The 20,438-nt window shown below is 44.5% G+C and overlaps 2 protein-coding genes across 2 annotated transcripts; one reads left to right on the forward strand and one right to left on the reverse strand.

Moving 5' to 3' along the window:
• The first annotated feature begins 8,531 nt into the window (after positions 1–8,531).
• On the forward strand, positions 8,532–11,639 carry LOC147990109 (uncharacterized). Its single transcript, XM_087537112.1, has 4 exons — positions 8,532–8,577; positions 9,247–10,865; positions 10,951–11,252; positions 11,360–11,639. Exons 1-4 carry the CDS (start codon positions 8,532–8,534, stop codon positions 11,637–11,639), a joined length of 2,247 nt encoding a protein of 748 aa, XP_087393238.1.
• Positions 11,640–13,651: 2,012 nt separating this feature from the next.
• On the reverse strand, positions 13,652–14,503 carry LOC125508252 (uncharacterized). Its single transcript, XM_048672926.2, has one exon. It carries the CDS (start codon positions 14,362–14,364, stop codon positions 14,050–14,052), a length of 315 nt encoding a protein of 104 aa, XP_048528883.1. The 5' UTR covers positions 14,365–14,503; the 3' UTR covers positions 13,652–14,049.
• Between the last annotated feature and the right edge of the window lie 5,935 nt (positions 14,504–20,438).

Raw genomic sequence — 20,438 nt, forward strand, 5'->3', positions numbered from 1 at the left:
AAGGGCAAGGGCTAGAATAGAAACTTCATGGATGGCAAACCAGTTGCCGCTCCAGTGAAGGAACCCAAGGTTGAACCCAAACCCGAGACTAAGTGCTTCTATTGTAAGGGGAACGGTCACTGGTAGCGGAATTACCCCAAATGCATGGTAGATAAGAAGGCTAGCAACTTCAACAAAGTATATACGTGTTATTAATGTGTACCTCGCTAGTACTCCTGGTAGCACCTGGGTATTGGATACCGGTTCAGTTGCTATTACTGGTGACTTGAAGCAAAAGCTACAGACTAAACGGAGACTGGCTAAGGGCGAGGTGACGATGTGTGTTGGAAGTGTTTCCAAAGTTGATGAGATCACCATCGCACGCTCCATCTGCCTTCGGGATTAGTATTGAACCTAGATAAATGTTATCAGGTGTCTACGTTGAGCATGAATATGATTAGATCATGTTCATTGCAATATGGTCATTCATTTAAGTTAGAGAATAATGGTTATTCTGTTTACATGAATGATACCTTTCATGGTCATGCACCCTATGTGAATGGTTCATTGAATCTCGGTCGTGGTAATACACATGTTCACGCCAAAAGATGTAGAGTTAATAATGATAGTACCACTTTCTCGTGGCATTGCCACTTAGGTCATATTGGCGTAAGATGCATGAAGAAACCCCATGTCGATGGATGTTTGGAGTCACTTGATTTTGAATCGCTTGACACATGTGAGCCATGCCTCATGGGCAGGATGACTAAGACCCCGCTTTCAGGTACAATGAAATGGTCAAGTGACTTGTTGGAAATCATACATGCTGATGCGTGTGATCCAATGAGAATTGAAGCGTGCGGTGGATATCGCTATTTTCTCATCTTCACTGACGATTTGAGTAGATATAGGTATATTTACTTAATGAAGCACAAGTCTGAAACGTTTGAAAAGTTCAAGCGATTTCAGAGTGAAGTTAAGAATCATCATAACAAGAAGATCAAATTCCTACGATCTGATCAATGAGAATATCTGAGTTATGAGTTTGGCAATCACTTAAGACATTGTGGAATTGTTTCATAGTTGAAGCCACCTGGAACACCACTGGGTTATGATGTGTACGGACATCGTAATCGAACCTTATGAGATATGGTGCGATCTATGATGTCTCTTATCAATCTACCATTTTCATTTTGAGGTTATGCATTAGAGACAGCTGCATTCACTTTAGATAGAACACCATCTAAGTCCGTTGAGATGGCGTCGTATGAACATTGGTTTGGCAAGAAACCAAAGCTGTATTTTTCGATTATGAAATCTGACAGATGGATGCCAAAACAAGTTTTCTTACCAGTTTCCGTAAGAAAAGTTTGTATGTGATACAATAAAAGGTTTTGTCGATCCTAAGGATGCTAAAAGGTATGCTTGTTCCAGCAATCCTTCTATGGACTAGAGCAAGCATCTCGGAGTCAGAATACATGCTTTGATGGAGTGATCAAAGCTTTTAGGTTTATACAATGTTTGCTAGAAACTTGTATTTACAAGAAAGTGAGTGGGAGCACTACAACATTTCTGATAAGTATATGTGGATGACATATTGTAAGATCCGAAATAATGTAGAATTTCTGGAAAGCATAAACGGTTGTTTGAAGAGTGTTTTTCAAAGGAAGACCTGGATAAATCTGCTTACAAATTGGGCATCAAGATCTATAGAGATAGATCAAGACGCCTGATGATACTTTCAAAGAACGCACACCTTGACATGTTTTTGAAGGAGTTCAAAATAGATCAGTCAAAGAAGGGGTTCTTACCTGAGATGTATGGTGTGAAGTTGAGTAAGACTCAAAGATTGACCACGGCAGAAGAAAGAGGAAGGACGAAGGTCGTCCCCTATGCTCTTGTCATAGGCTCTATACGGTATGCCATGCTGAGTACCGCACCTGATGTGTGCCTTGCCACATGTCTGGCAAGAAGGTACAAAGGTGATCTAGGACTGGATCACTAGATAGCAGTCAAAATTATCCTTAGAGGAATAAGGAAATGTTTCTTGGTTATGGAGGTGATAAAGAGTTCGACATAAAGAGTTACGTCGATGCAAGCTTAACACCTATCCGGATAGCTCTGAATAGAGATACCGGATACGTATAATGGAGCAATAATTTGGAATGGCTCCAAGTGGAACGTGGTAGCAGCATCTACAATATAAAGTTTTGTGAAATACATAGGGATCTGCATATGGCAAGACCCGTTGACTACAACCTCTCTCACAAGCATAACATGATCAAACCCAAAACTCTTTGAGTGTTTATCACATAGTGATGTGAACTAGATCATTGAGTCCAGTAGACTCTTGGATGTTGGTCACATGGCGATGTGACCTGTGAGTGTTAATCACATGGCGATGTGAACTAGATTATTGACTCTAGTGCAAGTGGGAGACTGTTGGAAATATTCCCTAGAGGCAATAATAAATTAGTTATTATTATTATATTTCATTGTTCATGATAATCGTTTATTATCCATGCTAGAATTGTATTGATAGGAAACTCAGATACATGTGTGGATACATAGACAACACCATGTCCCTAGTAAGCCTCTAGTTGACTAGCTCGTTGATCATTAGATGGTTACGGTTTCCTGACCATGGACATTGGATGTCATTGATAACGGGATCACATCATTAGGAGAATGATGTGATGGACAAGACCCAATCCTAAGCCTAGCACAAGATCGTGTAGTTCGTTTGCTAAAGCTTTTCTAATGTCAAGTATCATTTCCTTAGACCATGAGATTGTGCAACTCCCGGATACCGTAGGAGTGCTTTGGGTGTGCCAAACGTCACAACGTAACTGGGTGGCTATAAAGGTACACTACAGGTATCTCCGAAAGTGTCTGTTGGGTTGGCACGAATCGAGACTGGGATTTGTCACTCCGTGTAAACGGAGAGGTATCTCTGGGCCCACTCGGTAGGACATCATCATAATGTGCACAATGTGACCAAGGAGTTGATCACGGGATGATGTGTTACGGAACGAGTAAAGAGACTTGCCGGTAACGAGATTGAACAAGGTATCGGGATACCGACGATCGAATCTCAGGCAAGTATCGTACCGATGGACAAAGGGAATTGTATACGGGATTGATTGAATCCTTGACATCGTGGTTCATCCGATGAGATCATCGTGGAGCATGTGGGAGCCAACATGGGTATCCAGATCCCGATGTTGGTTATTGACCGGAGAGTTGTCTCGGCCATGTCTGCATGACTCCCGAGCCCGTAGGGTCTACACACTTAAGGTTCGATGACGCTAGGGTTATAGGGAATAGATGTACGTGGTTACCGAATGTTGTTCGGAGTCCCGGATGAGATCCCGGACGTCACGAGGAGTTCCGGAATGGTCCAGAGGTAAATATTTATATATGGGAAGTCATCATACGGTCACCGGAATAATTCGGGGGTTACCAGTATTGTACCGGGACCACCGGAGGGGTTCTGGGGGTCCACCGGGAGGGTCCACCTGCCCCGGAGGGCCCTATGAGCTGTATGTGGAGAGGGACCAGCCCCTTAGTGGGCTGGGCGCCTCCCCCCCTAGGGCCCATGCGCCTAGGGTTTGGGGGAACCCTAAAGGGGGGGCGCCCCCCTTGCCTTGGGGGGCAAGGCAACCCCCCTTGGCCGCCGCCCCCTCCTCAGATTGGATCTGAGGGGGCCGGCCCCCCTCTCCCTTGCCCCTATATATATGGGGGGGTTGGGAGGGCAGCCGCACCCCAAAAGTTCTGGCGCAGCCCTCCCCCTCTCCCAAGTCCTCCTCTTCTCCCACGGTGCTTGGCGAAGCCCTGCAGGATTACCACGCTCCTCCTTCACCACCATGCCATCGTGCTGCTGCTGGATGGAGTCTTCCCCAACCTGTCCTTCTCCCCTTGCTGGATCAAGGCGTACGAGACGTCACCGAGCTGTACGTGTGTTGAACACGGAGGCGCCGTCCGTTCGGCGCTAGATTGGAATCAACCGCGATCTGAATCGCTGCAAGTACGACTCCTTCATACGCGTTCTTGCAACGCTTCGGCTTAGCGATCTACAAGGGTATGTAGATGCACTCCCCTTCCCCTCGTTGCTAGATTACTCCATAGATTGATCTTGGTGATGCGTAGAAAATTTTAAATTTCTGCTACGATCCCCAACAGAAGGAGAACTGGGGCACTTTGGTTCCAAAGTCTAGGATTCCGTCTGGAGCTGATGAGGTCGAGGCAGAAGCTGATTCTGATGATGAGGAGGATTATGAGCCCTCTGGAGCGAGCCCTCATGGGTAAAGAAGCTCAGCGCAAGATGAAGAAACTTTTCTGCATGGAGTCTCATGGACAGTATATGGCTCAGTGTCTGAGAAGGAGGCCAGGAGCCGTCACAAGGAGCTCATGCGTCAGTTGAGTTACAAAAGTTGCCAGCGGATCTGAGGGCAAGATCTCCGATGAGGACGAGTGGGTTCAGCAGCACTGCCCATGGACAGACTCAGATACCGAGCAGCCCCCTGCCGATGACGGGGGAGCGGCCGATCACGCGGGGATGTGATGATGGAGATCGTCTGTTATGCTATCACATGTGGCCGTAGCAGCACTCTTTGCCCTTTTGCTGTCTCGTTGCCAAAGGGTGAGAGAGTTTAGGGATTTGTCATTGTCGAGTTGCGAGTGTGTTCTCATTTGCCTTGTTTTTCTCTCTCGCGAACTCTTTTCTCATCATTTGCTTTTGGTTTGGTTTGTGCTCGTGAGACCTGGTACCCTATCATATGGTGTGAGACATATGCTATCCTACCCTATTATTATCTATGTATGTCGAGTACTTTAGTAGTTTGTGATTTCATGCTTATCTCATATGTTTACTTTGCTTACTTGCTACTCTATTGCATCCTAGCTCATATATGTCTCATCTTTGATGCAAATGTTGTTAGACTATAAAATATAGGGGGAGTGTTGATCCTAATGTGTGTACTTTGCAATCCAAAGGCGCTTCTAATTAAGTGCACACATTTAGGGGGAGCCCGTCTATATTTTGTAGTCTCTGGGATTCGCTTATTCTCTTGTCATTCCTTTGTGCAGATCCCGTGTTGTCACCAATCCACCAAAAAGGGGGAGATTGTTAGGGCATGTCTCTCTCTCTCTAAGTAGTTTTGGTGATTAATGAAAATGTTTTTGCGGACTAATCGTGTGCGTTGAGTATTTCAGAGATTCATTCATTGGCACAAGACGATTCTTTCCCCTCGGAGCTTTAAGTGAAGACGGTGTAGTGTCTTTCATTTAGGTTTCGGTGGACTTGAGTCGTAGGAGACACCGTACTATCAAGAGGGAGTCCGCAATGGAAAGGCTAGGGTGGAATCAACACGTACACGTCATTTTCGCACCCCCGGCTCCTTTCCTCTCCTTGGAGTTTGTTGTTTCAATGGAAGTGGAGATTGTAGGAGAAGCGCGGTAGTACCGCCGCCAGCGCGGTAGTACTGCCACCAGCGCAGTAGTACCGCCCATGGTCCTCAAGCGGCAGTACCGCTGTCCTACAGCGGTAGTACCGCTTGGGTGCATCGGCGGCAGTACCGTCCTGGTTCGACACCGCTACCGCCTTGATTCGAGGAGGTTTTTTCTCGTGTCAGGTTGTGCACCAGTAGTAGCGGCAGTAGCAGCGGTAGTACCGCGGCTACCACCGCTACTAGTGCCGCCCATACCCTCTTTCTCTTTCCCGTTCTCCCTCTGTTTCTTCTGCTCTCAGTCTCTGCGGTAGTACCGCTAGTGGTCGCAGTAGTACCGCTGCTACCAGCAGTAGTACCGCTCTATTGAGCGGTAGTATCGCTCTGTGCGGGCTAAAGAGGGGGGGTAACAGTTGGATTGGTTCCCCCACTATAAAAGGAGGTCTTCTTCTCCAAGCTGACCTACCTTTTTCCCCCAAGCTCCATTGTTGCTCCAAAGCTCATTTTTGCCCAATCACTCTCCCTATCCAATCAAACTTGTTGATTTTCTAGGGATTGGCTGAGAAGGCCCGGATCTACACTTCCACCAAGAGAAATTTGATTTCCCCCACTAATCCCTTGCGGATCTTGTTACTCTTGGGTGTTTGAGCACCCTAGACGGTTGAGGTCACCTCAGAGCCACATTCCATTGTGGTGAAGCTCCGTGGTATCGTTGGGAGCCTCGAATTAAGTTGTGAAGATAGCCCCAACCTTGTTTGTAAAGGTTCGGTCGCCGCCTTCAAGGGCACCAATAGTGGAATCACGACATCTCGCATTGTGTGAGGGCGTGAGGAGAATACGTGGCCCTAGTGGCTTCTTGGGGAGCATTGTGCCTCCACGCCGCTCCAATGAAGACGTACTTCCTCTCAAAGTGAAGGAACTTCGGTAACACATCCTCGCCTCCACTGGCTCCACTCTTGGTTATCTCTTACCTTTACTTGTGCAAGCTTATATTGTGTTGTATCCCTTGCTTTCTTGTGTGCTAGTTGTTGTTGCATCATATATGTTGCTCACCTAGTTGCATATCTAGACAACCTATTTTGATGTTAAGTTTAATTTGGTAAAGAAAAGCTAAAAATTGTTAGTTGCCTATTCACCCCCCACCCTCTAGTCAACCATATCGATCCTATCACCTGGCCGGCCTACCCTCCACCTGGATCGCCTGATGATGAGGTGGGAGAAACGGCAACGGATCAAAAGGAAAATTTTGCCATTGCTCGAGGAACAAGCTGTCCTCTCAACTCAGTAGATTGGAGGAGCCTGCTAACTGCAAATGGAGGCGGAGGTGGAAGAGAGGTCGAGCTAGATGTCTGGGGTGCTGGAGCATCAAGATTATTAGGCAGGGGAGTAACTCTTGGTACTTGATTGCCGGTGGTCTCGATAGCATTCCTCGAATAAGGCGCCACAATCGCACCATTATCGAGGGTTGCTGTAGCAAGAGCAGATATTGAGGCAGTCAGATGATTTGACAAGGCGAGCAAGCGGAAGACCGAGCGGCAGTCACTGGCAACTTGGCCCCACTCCTTGCAATTTCGACAACAGATTTTATTTGTGCATTCCGGCCTCTCATGGTCTGTTAGCAAACATCGAACACGGAAGGCTTTGGAACGGGTCATTGCAGGCCTTGGGTCAACAGAGTTACCTAAGATTACTCCTGGACCATTTTGAATAGGCTGAATTCCCGCTTCATTATTGGCCACGAGCGAAAACTGAAGTATGTCAAAAACCGTAGTAACTGCCACCGTTGATCGAGCTCAGCGATTTCTTTGATTTTGAGGATAATTTGAAGCTTGATTGTAATACCTTGGGGCACGAACAACATCTGCATAGGAATTAGCATTTCTTGAACGAGAAACCACTGTCCATCCATCATCTTGTTCTGGATCTGGCAAAGAGCGATGCTTTGGCCCATTTGGTCCCCAATGGAGGAATCCAAGATTGAATTCAGGCAATGATACATTTCCTCCGTTGTAAATAGCAACACCAAGATCAATGGAAGAAACCGAGAACTTGAAAAGAGAATCACACAGTTTCTGAACTTTGAACAAAGAAGCTCTTCCTCCGAAGCACGAGAGAAGAATTGTACCTACTGATTCCTCCATGAGACGGATCTTGGATCTTGTAAACTCGGCCAACCGTGAAGTTGATCGGTTTCAGGGAATGCCAGATGCGGTCTTCAAAGGCATGGCCTCTCTCAAAGCAGAGATCTGATAAAGACATCGCTTACCCAGGTTAAGAGAGGGGGTGTGGTGGTCGCCGTAGCTGGAGTGGCTTGCGGCATGAGCGGCGATGGCCGCCATGGCCGGAGTTGCCAACGGTGGGGCTAGGAGGAGCGGAGTGATGCGATATTGGAGTTGAAATGGAGTTTATATGAACATATATAGAATAAACACATGAGGTCAAATTATTAAGGCTGTAGTTTTAGGGAACCTTAGTTTGCCCACTTGCTTTGTAGACTTTTAAAAATATATAAAGAGGGTCGAAAACAAGTTTTAAAGTCAGCGAATTTAGGGAATCTGCTGCCAGAGTTGCTCTTAATAGATCGAAGTATTTTTGAGGACCTTAATAAATGGCTTCTCGACCTACTACAACTTGTTTGAGTTTGTTTATATGTTTTTTTTTGAACCGCCGAGTTCGTTTATGTACTTCAAACATGAATGGGGTATCCACTATTGTAAGTAAATGGATTGATTCTTGAGTTAATACCACTATTGGTACATAAACTTGTAGGGGTGGGAACAGTTTCATACACAAACTAAAAAACCCCACAAAACTAGTCCTCCAACTTGACTGCTGTAACAAATTCATACAAAGCCAGCCCGAACTGCACAGGTGGCGCGCCGGGTAGGCTTTGTCGGGCCCGATGCATGTTTTTACAAAAAAAACCTCGCGCTTTAGCAATTTCGCAGAGCAGTCCATACCATACCTCCGACAGAAAACCCCCTGGTCGTCGGGCCCGATGCAAACCCCTTCCAAAACCTTTCCCTTCTCTTTCGCCCGTCCCCTGTTCCTCGTCATCTGCTCCTGCTCCTACGAGGCGACGCCGCCGTCGGCCTCATCAGCGCCATGGAGCCGCGGCGTAGGGAACCCGGCGAGTGGCCTCCTGAATACGGTAAGCACTCCTCTGCCTCCTCTGCCTTCTCCTCTGCTTCCCCTGTTCCTGCCGGCGGAGTGGTTAGGTTTTTTAGGCCGATCATGCCGATGTAGTGTGAATTCTGGGTCGATCTGCTCACTAGGGTTGGTTGTGTGCGTCCCCAGGGTTCGTAGGGGAAGTACTTTCCATGAGCTTGTCTAGGGTTTCTTGATGCTGATTTGGGGAATTCAGGGGGGTCAATCAAGGGCAATGTGAGGGGATTTGACCTAGGGTTTTGGGTAGCATACAGGGAAAGGGGGGTCCTTTAGGTCAGAGAGGAAAGGGGTCATGTGTTCATGTGATTTTATTGTTCAGATATTCAGAGATTATATGCTATTGTTGCACTGAACTGTAAATGCACTGTAAAGTGTGATGAAAGGGTGGTCTTTCAGTCGATATTTCAGTGAAAAAATGCTTACTTTCTCTGTTTGGCAAAAGTACAAGCTTTTTGAGATGAAAGTCAGCATTTTTACTATTGTTTTGTGATGAAAGGGTGGTCTTTTAGTTGATATTCAGTACATATTTCTGTTTGAAAATCATGTACAGATTCAGTTAGAGTTTGAGCACTGTACTTTGTCAGTTGAAACTATGATTCAGTTATAGTTGAATGTGTTGTGCACTGAAAATTTAATGTGTCAATTATTGCAGTGACAAATGGAGAAGCTAGCCAGTTTTTCTCAGTGGAGTTTGAGCACAATGGGATTTTGTTGGGGGAATGCATAGGAAGAGAAATGAAGTTCTCTTACATTGGGTGCAGTCATCAAGCTTTTGACTACTGTCATTCAGACACATGGTCACTGGGGATGATCAAGTATTGCTTGGCAAGGATGGACTATGACCCTACAGACCCTCAAATCAAGGTGTATTGGATTTTGCCAGATAAAGACTATGGTGATGGCCTGCTTTGTGTGGACAATCCAGATGTTATAGCTGCTATGGTGAGGTCCAGCAGAGAAGCGAAGACATTGGATTTGTTAGTTGATGAGGAGAACAAGATTCAGACCTTATATCCTGAAATCATACTAAAAGGATGCCCAACTGCAGATGGAAATGAGGATGAAGAAGAAGGAGAGGATGCAGGTCATGATGCAGAGAATGCAGAGGAAGGAGAGGATGCAGAGGCAGATCATGATGCAGAGAATGCAATGGAAGGAGAGGATGCAGATGCAGACAATGCAGATAATGCACTTGAAAACAATGATGGAGAAGAAGAGTTGAATGAAACTGACTCAGACTTTTATGATAGTGACTATGATTGTGAAGATGGAGATGATGATTTGTTTGCTCAGAATGTGGACAAATCATTGAATGACAACAATGAAAAAGAGGAAGAGATATTTGAGGAGGAAGATCCACTGGATGATGATGAGCTCAACCTGTCAAAAGATGAGTTGGAGAAGTTGAAATATACATCCAGAACATTCAATGCAGAAATGGATATGAGCAACCCAATCTTCAGGGTTGGGCAAGTATTTGGAGAAATGAAAGAGCTAAGGGAAGCAGTCACTGCCTACACAGTCAAAAACAGAGTGAAAATCATTAAAGCTAGAAATGAGGCAGAGAGATTCATTGGTGTGTGTCAACCTGATTGCCCTTGGAGGTTGAAAGCATCTAGAGACAATAGAACAGGAAGCATTGTCATCAGAGAGTACAATGGAGAGCACACCTGTCAGAAAACATGGGATTCCAAGTGCTTGACAGTGAAGTACCTGACTGAGATATTTATGGATGAGTTCAGAGACAACAAGAGCATGGACTTGGGTACATTTGGAAGGAAAGTTCAGCAGAAGTTCAAGCTTAATCCAGTGAGAATGAAGCTTGGCAGGGCCAGGAGTGCTGCACTTAAGATCATACATGGTGATGAGAAAGCACAATACAGCCAGTTGTGGGACTATGGACAAGAACTGAGGAGAAGTAATCCAGGGAGCAAATTCATTGTTTGCACAACCAAAGTGAAGGAAATAGGTGACCTGCTTCCAAAAGATCACCTATCTTCACTATATTGGTCCTATGATGCTTGCAAGAGAGGTTTCCTGAGGGGGTGCAGGCCAATTCTATTTGTTGATGGCTGTCACCTGAAGAGAAAATACAAGGGTGTGCTGCTTACAGCTGTTGGGATTGATCCCAATGATTGCATATTTCCAATTGCAATGGGGATGGTGGAGGTGGAGTCAACTTACTCTTGGGAATGGTTTCTCACCACTTTGAAGAATGATTTGAACATCATTAACACCTCCCCTTTCACTATAATGAGTGACAAGCAAAAGGTGTGTTCCATTTGTCCAAACATGCTGATGTTGCATATTTCCATATGGTGCTGTTGTCTCACATGTTTATGAACTAATTTTGCAGGGTTTGATCAATGCTGTTGAGAAGATATGGCCAGATGCAGAACACAGATTTTGTGTTAGACATCTTTATCAAAACTTCCACCAGAAGTTCAAAGGAGAAACACTGAAGAATATGTTGTGGGCCATTGCTAGGTCAACTAATGTGGACAAGTGGACCTTGAACAGAGAGAAGCTGAGGGCACAGAACTTGGAGGCATATAATTGGTTGGATGGCAAGCCCCCCAACCAGTGGGTGAAAGCATACTTCAGAGATTTCCCCAAGTGTGACATCTTGCTGAACAACATGTCAGAGGTGTACAACAGGTAAACTTCAGTTAGTTCACTTTTGTAGCAAACAAGTTCAGTTATGTTTAACACAATCTTGCAGTGTCACTGAGTTCTGACAACACTTTACTATGTCTCTCTTGCAGCTACATCTTGGATGCAAGAGAACTGTGTGTTATATCAATGCTAGAATGCATAACACATAAAATTACTGTGAGGCATGACAGAAAGTACAAAGAAGCTTCAGAAAAGTGGACTGGACTTATCTGCCCCAAGATTAGGAAGAAACTGGACAAGAATGCAGAGTACTCAGGTAACTGCTTTCCAACACATTCAGGACTTGGCATTTATGGTGTTGAATCAGGCAACAACAAGTATGTTGTGGATATTCCAACAAGAAGATGCAGAAGAGGTGCAGAAGAGTAGTTAGGTATGCTGATCTATATGTTGGCATATAAGTTATCTATTTTGATCAGTCCATGTTGAACTGCTGTATCTGTTGGCATATATGTTGGCAATCTGGTGTTGAAGTGCTGTTGAACTGCATGTTCTCTGCCCATGTGTGTCTGCTGTTGAACTGTAGGTTGTCTGCTTATGTTGTGCCCATGTGCACACATCCTAAAATAGAATGTACTAGGTGCTCACTTTGTGCCAAATATGCCAAGTTGTACTACCTGAAGATCCCTGGGCCCCTTCGAAATGGTTAACTTAACTGTAATTTGCACTGTTAAGTTAACTGAATTTTGCTTAAGTTAACTGAATTTTGCTTAAGTTAACTAAATTTTCATGTCAAATAAGAGAATCATTGATTTCAGTTAAGTAAACAAGCTACTGATTTCATGTGAAATAAGAGAATTTTGCAACAGAATTTTTCAGTTAAGTAAAGTGGCCACTGATTTCATGTCAAATAAGAGAATTTTCAGTTAAGTACACAGAAATGAGTACAAGCCACAGATTTCATTTCAAGCCACTGATTCCAGTTTGGAATGTTTACAACACTGAACATAGATAATAGGTAGCCACTGATTTCATATAATCAGTACAAGTAGCAACTGATAACAAATAGTTTCACCTCTCAAATCATGCCAAATACTAAATTACCTAACTTACTACACAAAACCTCTTATCACTAGTGCTACAACACCATACAACAGTGCAGAGCAGCAGACCAAACAGGCTAACCAAATTTCCCTCCTATCCCTAGTTCTGATCTCCTTCTTGTGCTTCATGATCATGGCCTTCCTTTCTTCCTTCAGCCTCATAATTTCAGAATCCTTGTCAAACAAAAATTTCTGAAGAGCCACATTCTCTTCAGCAAGTTTGCCAATCACCTGCCTAGGTCTCCCCTGCCATTCCTTGTCCACCCACTTCAGATAAGCACATGTATCATAACCCTGCAAAACAAACCAATTTGTTCAGTACAACAATTTGGTCACATCAACCTCTAACAACTACAGATAAACAACACACTTTTGTAAACAAAAGTTGGGCACTTGACTAACCTCACGAGGACAAACAAGAAATCTACGACCATAGTCATATCCATCAAAGCAAACTCTTCTCGCAGGTTTCAGTAAGTGGCAACAATGGTCACTTTTGTCAGTGCCATTGAAAGCAGCATCAGGAGAGGAAAGAGGTATACCCCAGTCAAATTCGGGTAGGTTTTCAGCCCCCTACCATGGCCATCAAATCAAATGTTAGCATCAGGAAGCTCAAATTCATGGGCATCCGAAGCAAATCGGCGAGGGGAATGGGGACACGCACCTTGCAGAAATCGACATCCATGTAGCGCACCTCTCCGGTGATTTTCGCCCAAGGCTCACCGTCCTTCGTCATGTCGGCACCGGCGAGGTCACATCCATTGAGCGGGAGAGGGTGGCTTGAGGACGACGACGCCCCTGCTCCACGGCGTCCTGCCTGCTGCTTCCCGCTCATCTCGACAGGGCGGCGGAGACGGCTGCCGGCGGAGAGGGCGGCCGACAGGGCGTCGGAGGGGAAGACGGAGACGGCTGCCGGCGGAGAGGGCGACGGCAAAGGGGAGGAGCTAGGGATTTACGAATGGGGAATCGTTGCAGAGAGAGAGGGCGAGGGGGCTTTTTGTAAAATACAGAGAGTGCGAGGGGGCTTTTGTAAAAGTAAGGCGTGTGCCAAAATCCAGCGTGGCATGCCAAATGTCGCGTCCACAGCTGCTTTGTATGAATTTGTTACAGCAGTCAAGTTGGAGGACTAGTTTTGTGGGGTTTTTTAGTTTGTGTATGAAACTGTTCCCACCCCTACAAGTTTATGTACCAATAGTGGTATTAACTCTTGATTCTTCCCCTCCATGCAGGAATTAACAATACGGTTAAGCTCGGTGACCTTTTGCCAAAGTAAGACATGTCGGCAAACAAGGACGGAGACAAACCATGTGCAATACAGGCACAGAAGGGGGTCCCACATCTTCAAAAACTCCTCTCATTGATTGGCGAATCGGATGATGCACGACCGAATACATCCATATCCATCTGTGACACCAGAAAGGAAGAGAAAAGGAAAACATGCCCTCAATAATCATCAAAGATCCATCCTAATGCTGTGGCGGCAATCCATCAAATCACTCCAAGCTAGCTAGCACCTTAGCTTAATTAATCAGGTACCATGCCAGTGCCGGGGATTCATTTCAGGCTCAACAAGAAGAAAACGGAGAAGAGTCTCATGACTCGTCGTCGACGGTCTGCAGATTGAGCGCCAAGGACTCTGAAATCTGCATGCAGTGGATGTGGCAGTAGTATGTACTGGATCGATGATGGAACTCCTCGACCCATCGATCGATCGGTGGTGATGATGGAGCGCGAGGTCACGAGGCGGCGCTGTCGAGGACCTTGGCCTTGTTGTCGAGCATGGACCACATGACCTGCACGTCCTCGTAGGCGCACGCCATCACGTCGCCGTAGAGCTGCGCCGTCGTGGACGGGCTCTCCACCACCTCGCCCTGCGCCATCGCCGCCGCCGCTCCGGACCGCTTCAGATGGTGGCGCGTGCGCGGCGTCTTCTTGCCGTCGTTGCCGCTGCCGCCGTGCTGGTCTTCGCTCCTGCCCGCGCCGTGCTGCGGGCTGAGGATGGTGCAGGCCTTCCTGAACGGCGTCGTGATGGTGCGCTTCCAAGAACCCATATTCTATGTGGTATGTCTAGCTAGGCAGTATGCTATCTATGAAGTACCAAAGCAATGGAAGTTTCTGTGTGTGTGTGTGTGTGTGTGTGTGTGTGTGTGTGTGCAACTGTGCTGTAGAGCGAGAACCGGCTGCCCTGCCCGGGCCTGGGAGCCGATATATATCCATGGCGAGAGGGGGGCGGTGAGGGAGGGAAAGAAGGGGAGGGGAAGGTGGGGGAGACAAGATCCGGAAGACAGGATGGGTAGGGGTGCACGTTGCGGGCGAGAGCGCCCAAGGGGCGGTAGGGACTTCCGCTGCATGTCTCTCCTCAACAGCCGTCGGATCATCTGATCGGACGGCGCGCAAGCCCCGGTAGGTCACCGCCTAGGGTACGCGCCACAAGAGGGTTGTTTATCATTTCCCGTTGGTGGTGAAGGAAGGTGAGTGAGTGAGAACAGAATCATCCGCGGGCACGTGCTCCGTGGTGGGGTGGCTCCGCGAATGATGAGGAGCAGGCGCACATGGACGCACCATGGATGGGATCATGGCCGCTGCCGATGAGTGGACGACGACGGGCATGCGCGCGCGCCCCGCCGCCCCAGAACCGTTAGCGTTCGTACGACGGCGTACGTACGTGAGGAGGGCAGGGCTCGTGGTCACCATGTGGCAGGTCGGGTCGGATCCGGCGCCCCGCCCCCACCCCGTGACATTCATTGTGAGCATGCCCACGCCACTGTGCTATCAAGTGCATGGTTCTGTTCACGAAGACGTAACGGCCCTACTAGTGGTTGGTTATTCGTCGTGGAGGTTGTCACTGTGCTATGGCGTTCCATTGTGCTACGTCAACGCTGGCAATAAAACCGGCGCGTGTTTGCCTGCCGGATCTGGATGCGTGAACGGTATGCGCTCCTGGTTGCAAGTACACTTCACGCGGCCGGCGAGGGTATATTAAAATTCTCGGCGCGCGCGCACCGCGAGAGGTTTGAACACCGGCCTCCGTGACGACCGGCCCACTGGCGGTTTTTCGGTGTCCGGTACCAATCAACTACTCTACTTAGCAATGTCATAGCCTCTGACAGTGCCTAACGTTTGGTAGTAAGATAGGTGCCTGATCTTGCACGCCAACAGAGGAAAAGAAAATTAGAGTTTGATTACGGAAGATCTGGGGTGTTTACTTTATACGTGTTTGTATATATAATGTATGTGGTGATTTACCGAAAAATAAAAATACGTGGTGCAGAGGTCCAGTGAAAACATTGCCTATACCTGCACCGATGATTGTCTATGCATTAAATAACTGTATTGTATTGTATTTTTATAAGAAAGATCATACCTTTAAGGTAAGATCAAACAGCCACGCGAAGGGCGGCTAAGTATCGTTGCTTGCTTTGCTTAAGTATTGGCTTTGAGCATTGACATCTAGTGTTACTAGTGAATGTATTTGTACGTGACGTACAGTAGGGGAGTCGCAATGTCAGCTCGATCCGGTGATGTAAATAAATGAAAACTTTCAAATTGGAAAGTAGTCCCTTCAGAAGAAAAAAATGGAAAGAAGAGAAAGGTCAACTAGTGTTAGTTTCGTTATTTTCTTTTGGACCAAAGTGTTGGTTTCGTTGCTGAAGCAGTGGGTGTCGGCCAGGGCTTTGCCCTCTTGATGGACAAAGAAAAGTCAAACAGCTAGCCACGCTGAAAAACTAAACTGGTCAAATGCATGCATGTACAAAGTCTGTCACACCCAGTGTGAAATATCTTTCGTGCATTTACTACGTCACAGAGCGTGACAGTTCATCGAACGACACAACCGGTCCAGCGGATCAGAAGAAAGAGTTTTTTTTTCTTCATTTGGCGCAAGGAGAACGAGTTACGCGGGGGAAGTACAATTCTGAGAAGAATTTTATCCATGGACACAACACCAATCTATGTTGTTACAAAAAAAATTTAATCAAAATCTGTAACGATACAAAAATGACAAATTTGACAGTGACTAGTGTATACTATAAATTGAGCATTACATTTGGCATATTATTTGTATTGATGATATATTTGTCCGTTTTGTATCTCGAGTTATGTTCCGAATTTTGATTTAAAATTTTATGATAGCATAAATTGATGTTGGCGTCAATGTGCTCACTTTTTCTCTACAGATTTTTGAACATTTAAAAAGATGCAATGTGAGTTGGGTGCAAAGGGTACACAGGATACGTTTCCGTGTTACGCGGTGATACTACAAATGGGAAATATGACGCATACGAACGACATCTCCGGTGGCATTCACCATATGCCCTCTCCCATTTGTCCACATACACGTCTAGATGTGTCTACGGGCATCCCTTAGTTGTTTAAATTTTCTGTGGTGCCCAAGGGTGTATCCCCTACTTATGCGTCACCTTTTTTGCAAACATCAAAATTTCCAAAATTGACACAAACATTGCATCCATCTTAAGCACAATTATAGCTAAACTAAACATAGAAGATAGTCTCACGGCATGAAACAATGCTTATTATACATACCACATTCAAGTCTCATGGTAAGTAAGCATAGAACGGTATAAAGTAAACTACTTTGATGATAAACTACGGTACGATCATATATGTATAAAATATCAATCTATTTTGTCAGAAAATTGTGAATTAACTTTGAAACATAGCACTGGTTACAATATACAACCGGGCTTTATTTTGGCACATTATCACTACTGATAATGAATTTGTCATTTTTTGTGTCTAGAGCCATGATCCAAATTTTGATTTAACATTTTGTGATAACATAGCTTGATGTTGTGCAATGTGCCAACTTTTTTTCAAGATTTTATTTTACATTTTAAAAGATGCAACACAGTTGGATGCACCATAATATGCTCCGCCTCCCCGGTGGTACGAGGTCATACTAGAAAAAAGGAAAGATGGCCCCTAGCTAAGTCTATGTCATTACCATCGGCCATCCATGTCCCCGGTCGGTCGGATCCAAACACGTCTGTCAAATAAGCCCGGAATTACGAGTGGGACCTTTAAAGATGGTTACTACTCTAAAAGCAAGGATAATACTAGAGACAACTGTTGGACACGGATTAACTGAGCTCGGGTGAATAGTAAAATCCAAAAAAGTTATAAAAAGAATTTAAAAAATCTTAACTTGTTTTGTGCCAAAATTTGACAAATGTTTTCAAAGCTTGCAAAGTTTCATTATCGCATGACATTCGTGAACTAGTGAAAAGAAATTGATGCTCTAAAGAAGTTATTTCCAAAAGCATTTTGGAGTCATGATTTTTTTTGCCACAATTTCCACGAATGTCATTTCATGATGAAAAATTACAAGCATTAAAAACATTTGTTAAAGTTTATTGCAAAAAATCAGACTTTTTGAATTTTTATTTTTTTTCTTTGAATTTTACTGTTCAGGTGAGCTCATATGAGCTCGAGCTGAGAAGGGAACTTTCGTAACTGTTGGCTATATCACATTGTCATGTCATCTATAGTCAATCTAATAACCAACATGCATAGTAGCTATCTATGGAGATGTACTACTTTATTGATACATGGCTCATCTTACTCTCCCACAAAGTTTCTTGAACGATGTGTTGCAGCTAGCTCTTAATCTACTCCCCACTGCTCTTCTTCCTTCTTCAACTCGGTACAAATATAATACTTAAACCCTTATTGTCTACAAGTATAATAGGATGACATGGACAAGAGCAAGCTATATATAAGTGATGTATTCTTATTTTATTTTATTTTGCCAGGGAGGCTTTAAGTGATATTACATTAGATTTTTGCCTAGTTTGATGAGAGAAGAGAAACGGTATGTTGTGTTCGTGTGGTTGTTTGTCTTGTCGTACTCTGCCTTGTGGCTTTATCTATAAAGTCGGGCCTATGCCTTTTCTCTAAAAAGAAAAGGTATGTATATTTACAGTCAACTATAACACATGCTCCCACACCCTTTGTTAGAAAAAAGGTGGGGCAAATGTTAATGACATAAGACCTCTCACAGTGAGGTGTCGTAGGGTAGTATCGTAAATCCTCATGCAATGCCAGCTAGACATATAAATGACATGGCGTACAAATAAATAAAGAAAGAGAAGGTACTAGTATCATATTACGTGCTAGTATGAGTATACAAAATAATAAATAAAGTCATCCATGTACCCAACTTATGATACTATGCTTGTGGAGTTACTATCATAGGTTAATATCTTATTCATGATACTACCCACTGTGAGAGGTCTAACATGCAAGGATACCTAACTAATGTATGAGTAGACTGTTAGATTGACTATAGGTTACGTGCCAACTTTATATAACCAGGTTTTGTAGGTTTATATTGACTATGCTATTGGCCTTGGTCTAATAATTTTGTTTGATTAACCTCCATGATTCATTATTCATTATTAAGTTCTCGGTACAATCAACCAAGGAGTAGTACTATCAAGTTATCATGTGCGCGCGCAACACAAGGTCTGGAAACTGGGCCCTTGACGACCGGCCACTAACAGTTATCCAGTGTCCGGTATCAGTTACCACATGTGTACGTCTGACACTATCTAGTGATGCACGCCATCAGAGGGAAAGATTTTAAACTGTTGATTACGGAAGATCGGGAAGAGTTAATTACTTGCATGTTCATGCTGCAAGACCAAGAGAAAAAAAATACAGATGTATTTATTTATTTTGACAGGAAAGAGACTCTAACCAAGTGGTATTATAATTGTCTTTATTTTCCATCAATAAAAGTGATGATAAAATAGAATACACAGATGGAGAAATATCAATAAAGATACCAGATAATATTGAAACAAGTGGAATAATAGTCAAGTTCAATGAAAAATCTTCATTATCACAATTCATCATACAAAAAATGAATACTTGTGTTATTTCAGCTTTGACATCTGCTAGCACTGGTTAATTGTAGTACTATGTGGGTCACAATCACATGGTCAGCTGGTCTGGGTCGTGAATCCTGGTCACATAAATGTTGCACACATTCAAATGATCTTTCTAACGAGAGAAACAAGAAAGGTCAACTAGCTGTGTTCAATGAAACAAGTCAACTCAACATGCATTATCATGTAAGCTAATTCGGATGAGAAAATTTGAGACTTGTTACATGTCTATTGTAGTGGGTTGTGTAATTTGAAGTGGGCCAATTTTTAGTTCAGTTTCGCTTGACATCATTAAATGATCAATATATGGTTGTTTGCATCACTTGAGGCCAGGGGTACTATCTACCTTTTCAGAAGAAACGAAAACGTTTTATTTCTTTTAGTTATTTTTTTCTAAAACAAAAGTTAGTAGCGTTCTTTGCATTACATTAAGATGAGTGGAGAATACAAGATCGGGAGAGTAGAAAAAATAATCACAACTAAGAGAAAACTTGCGTCGAGAGCATCCAAAAGAAGAAAGAAATAGAGGATCATCCTCTTCCATTGTCCTCACCGCCGGTAGGCTGCACGAGAAAACCACCGTTGTAGACTAAAAGCACCAATCAACCAAGACCAACCCTGGTGCTTTGAGGCCATTGACACAGTTGAATGGCAACAAATGATGTGCAGCCAAGGCTACAACACAACATCGTCACCGCCGCGTAATCGAAGGGCATCAAGGAGGCAACTGTTCCAATCTCTTTTTAATTATTCTTTTGCACATCGTGACAAACATAATGTACGTGCACGATATATATTAACCCCATTATCTTATTTTTAACGTTTGTGATATGTTTTAGCTCGCTGCTCATCACTCACGCGTCTAGGGGCAGCGTTGTGGCGCGAAAAGTGCATTCTCAAAGCGGTGGAAAATACGTGTTGCTGCGGTATAGAGGGAGGGGTGGAAACCGTGGTAAACTAATCTCCGTAGTTGAGCATGAGAGTATGTAGTATATGACATTATCCATTATTAGGCAACAGTTGTAATGGTAGTAAGAATATACAATCGACTTTGTAATGGACCTGAGAGTAGCAAGCATAAGGGACGAAGACGGAGCTAACATGTCGGATGCGATCATACCAACACTAAAGCATCGGATCTCATGAGAACTCCGGATTTAAGCATGCTTGGGGGAGAGTAATATTAGGATGGGTGATCTTCTGTGAAGTCCTCGTGT

This window comes from Triticum urartu, chromosome 1A (assembly GCF_056163025.1).
Source record: "Triticum urartu cultivar PI428250 chromosome 1A, HENAU_Tu73, whole genome shotgun sequence".
Taxonomy (NCBI): domain Eukaryota; kingdom Viridiplantae; phylum Streptophyta; class Magnoliopsida; order Poales; family Poaceae; genus Triticum; species Triticum urartu.

Coding starts and splice junctions, on each gene's coding strand:
- LOC125508252 (XM_048672926.2), bottom strand. CDS start 14,364: ATGGGTTCTTGGAAGCGCACCATCACGACGCCGTTCAGGAAGGCCTGC.
- LOC147990109 (XM_087537112.1), top strand. CDS start 8,532: ATGGAGCCGCGGCGTAGGGAACCCGGCGAGTGGCCTCCTGAATACG. Junction 8,578..9,246: donor CGAGTGGCCTCCTGAATACG/GTAAGCACTCCT, acceptor CAATTATTGCAG/TGACAAATGGAGAAGCTAGC. Junction 10,866..10,950: donor TAATGAGTGACAAGCAAAAG/GTGTGTTCCATT, acceptor CTAATTTTGCAG/GGTTTGATCAATGCTGTTGA.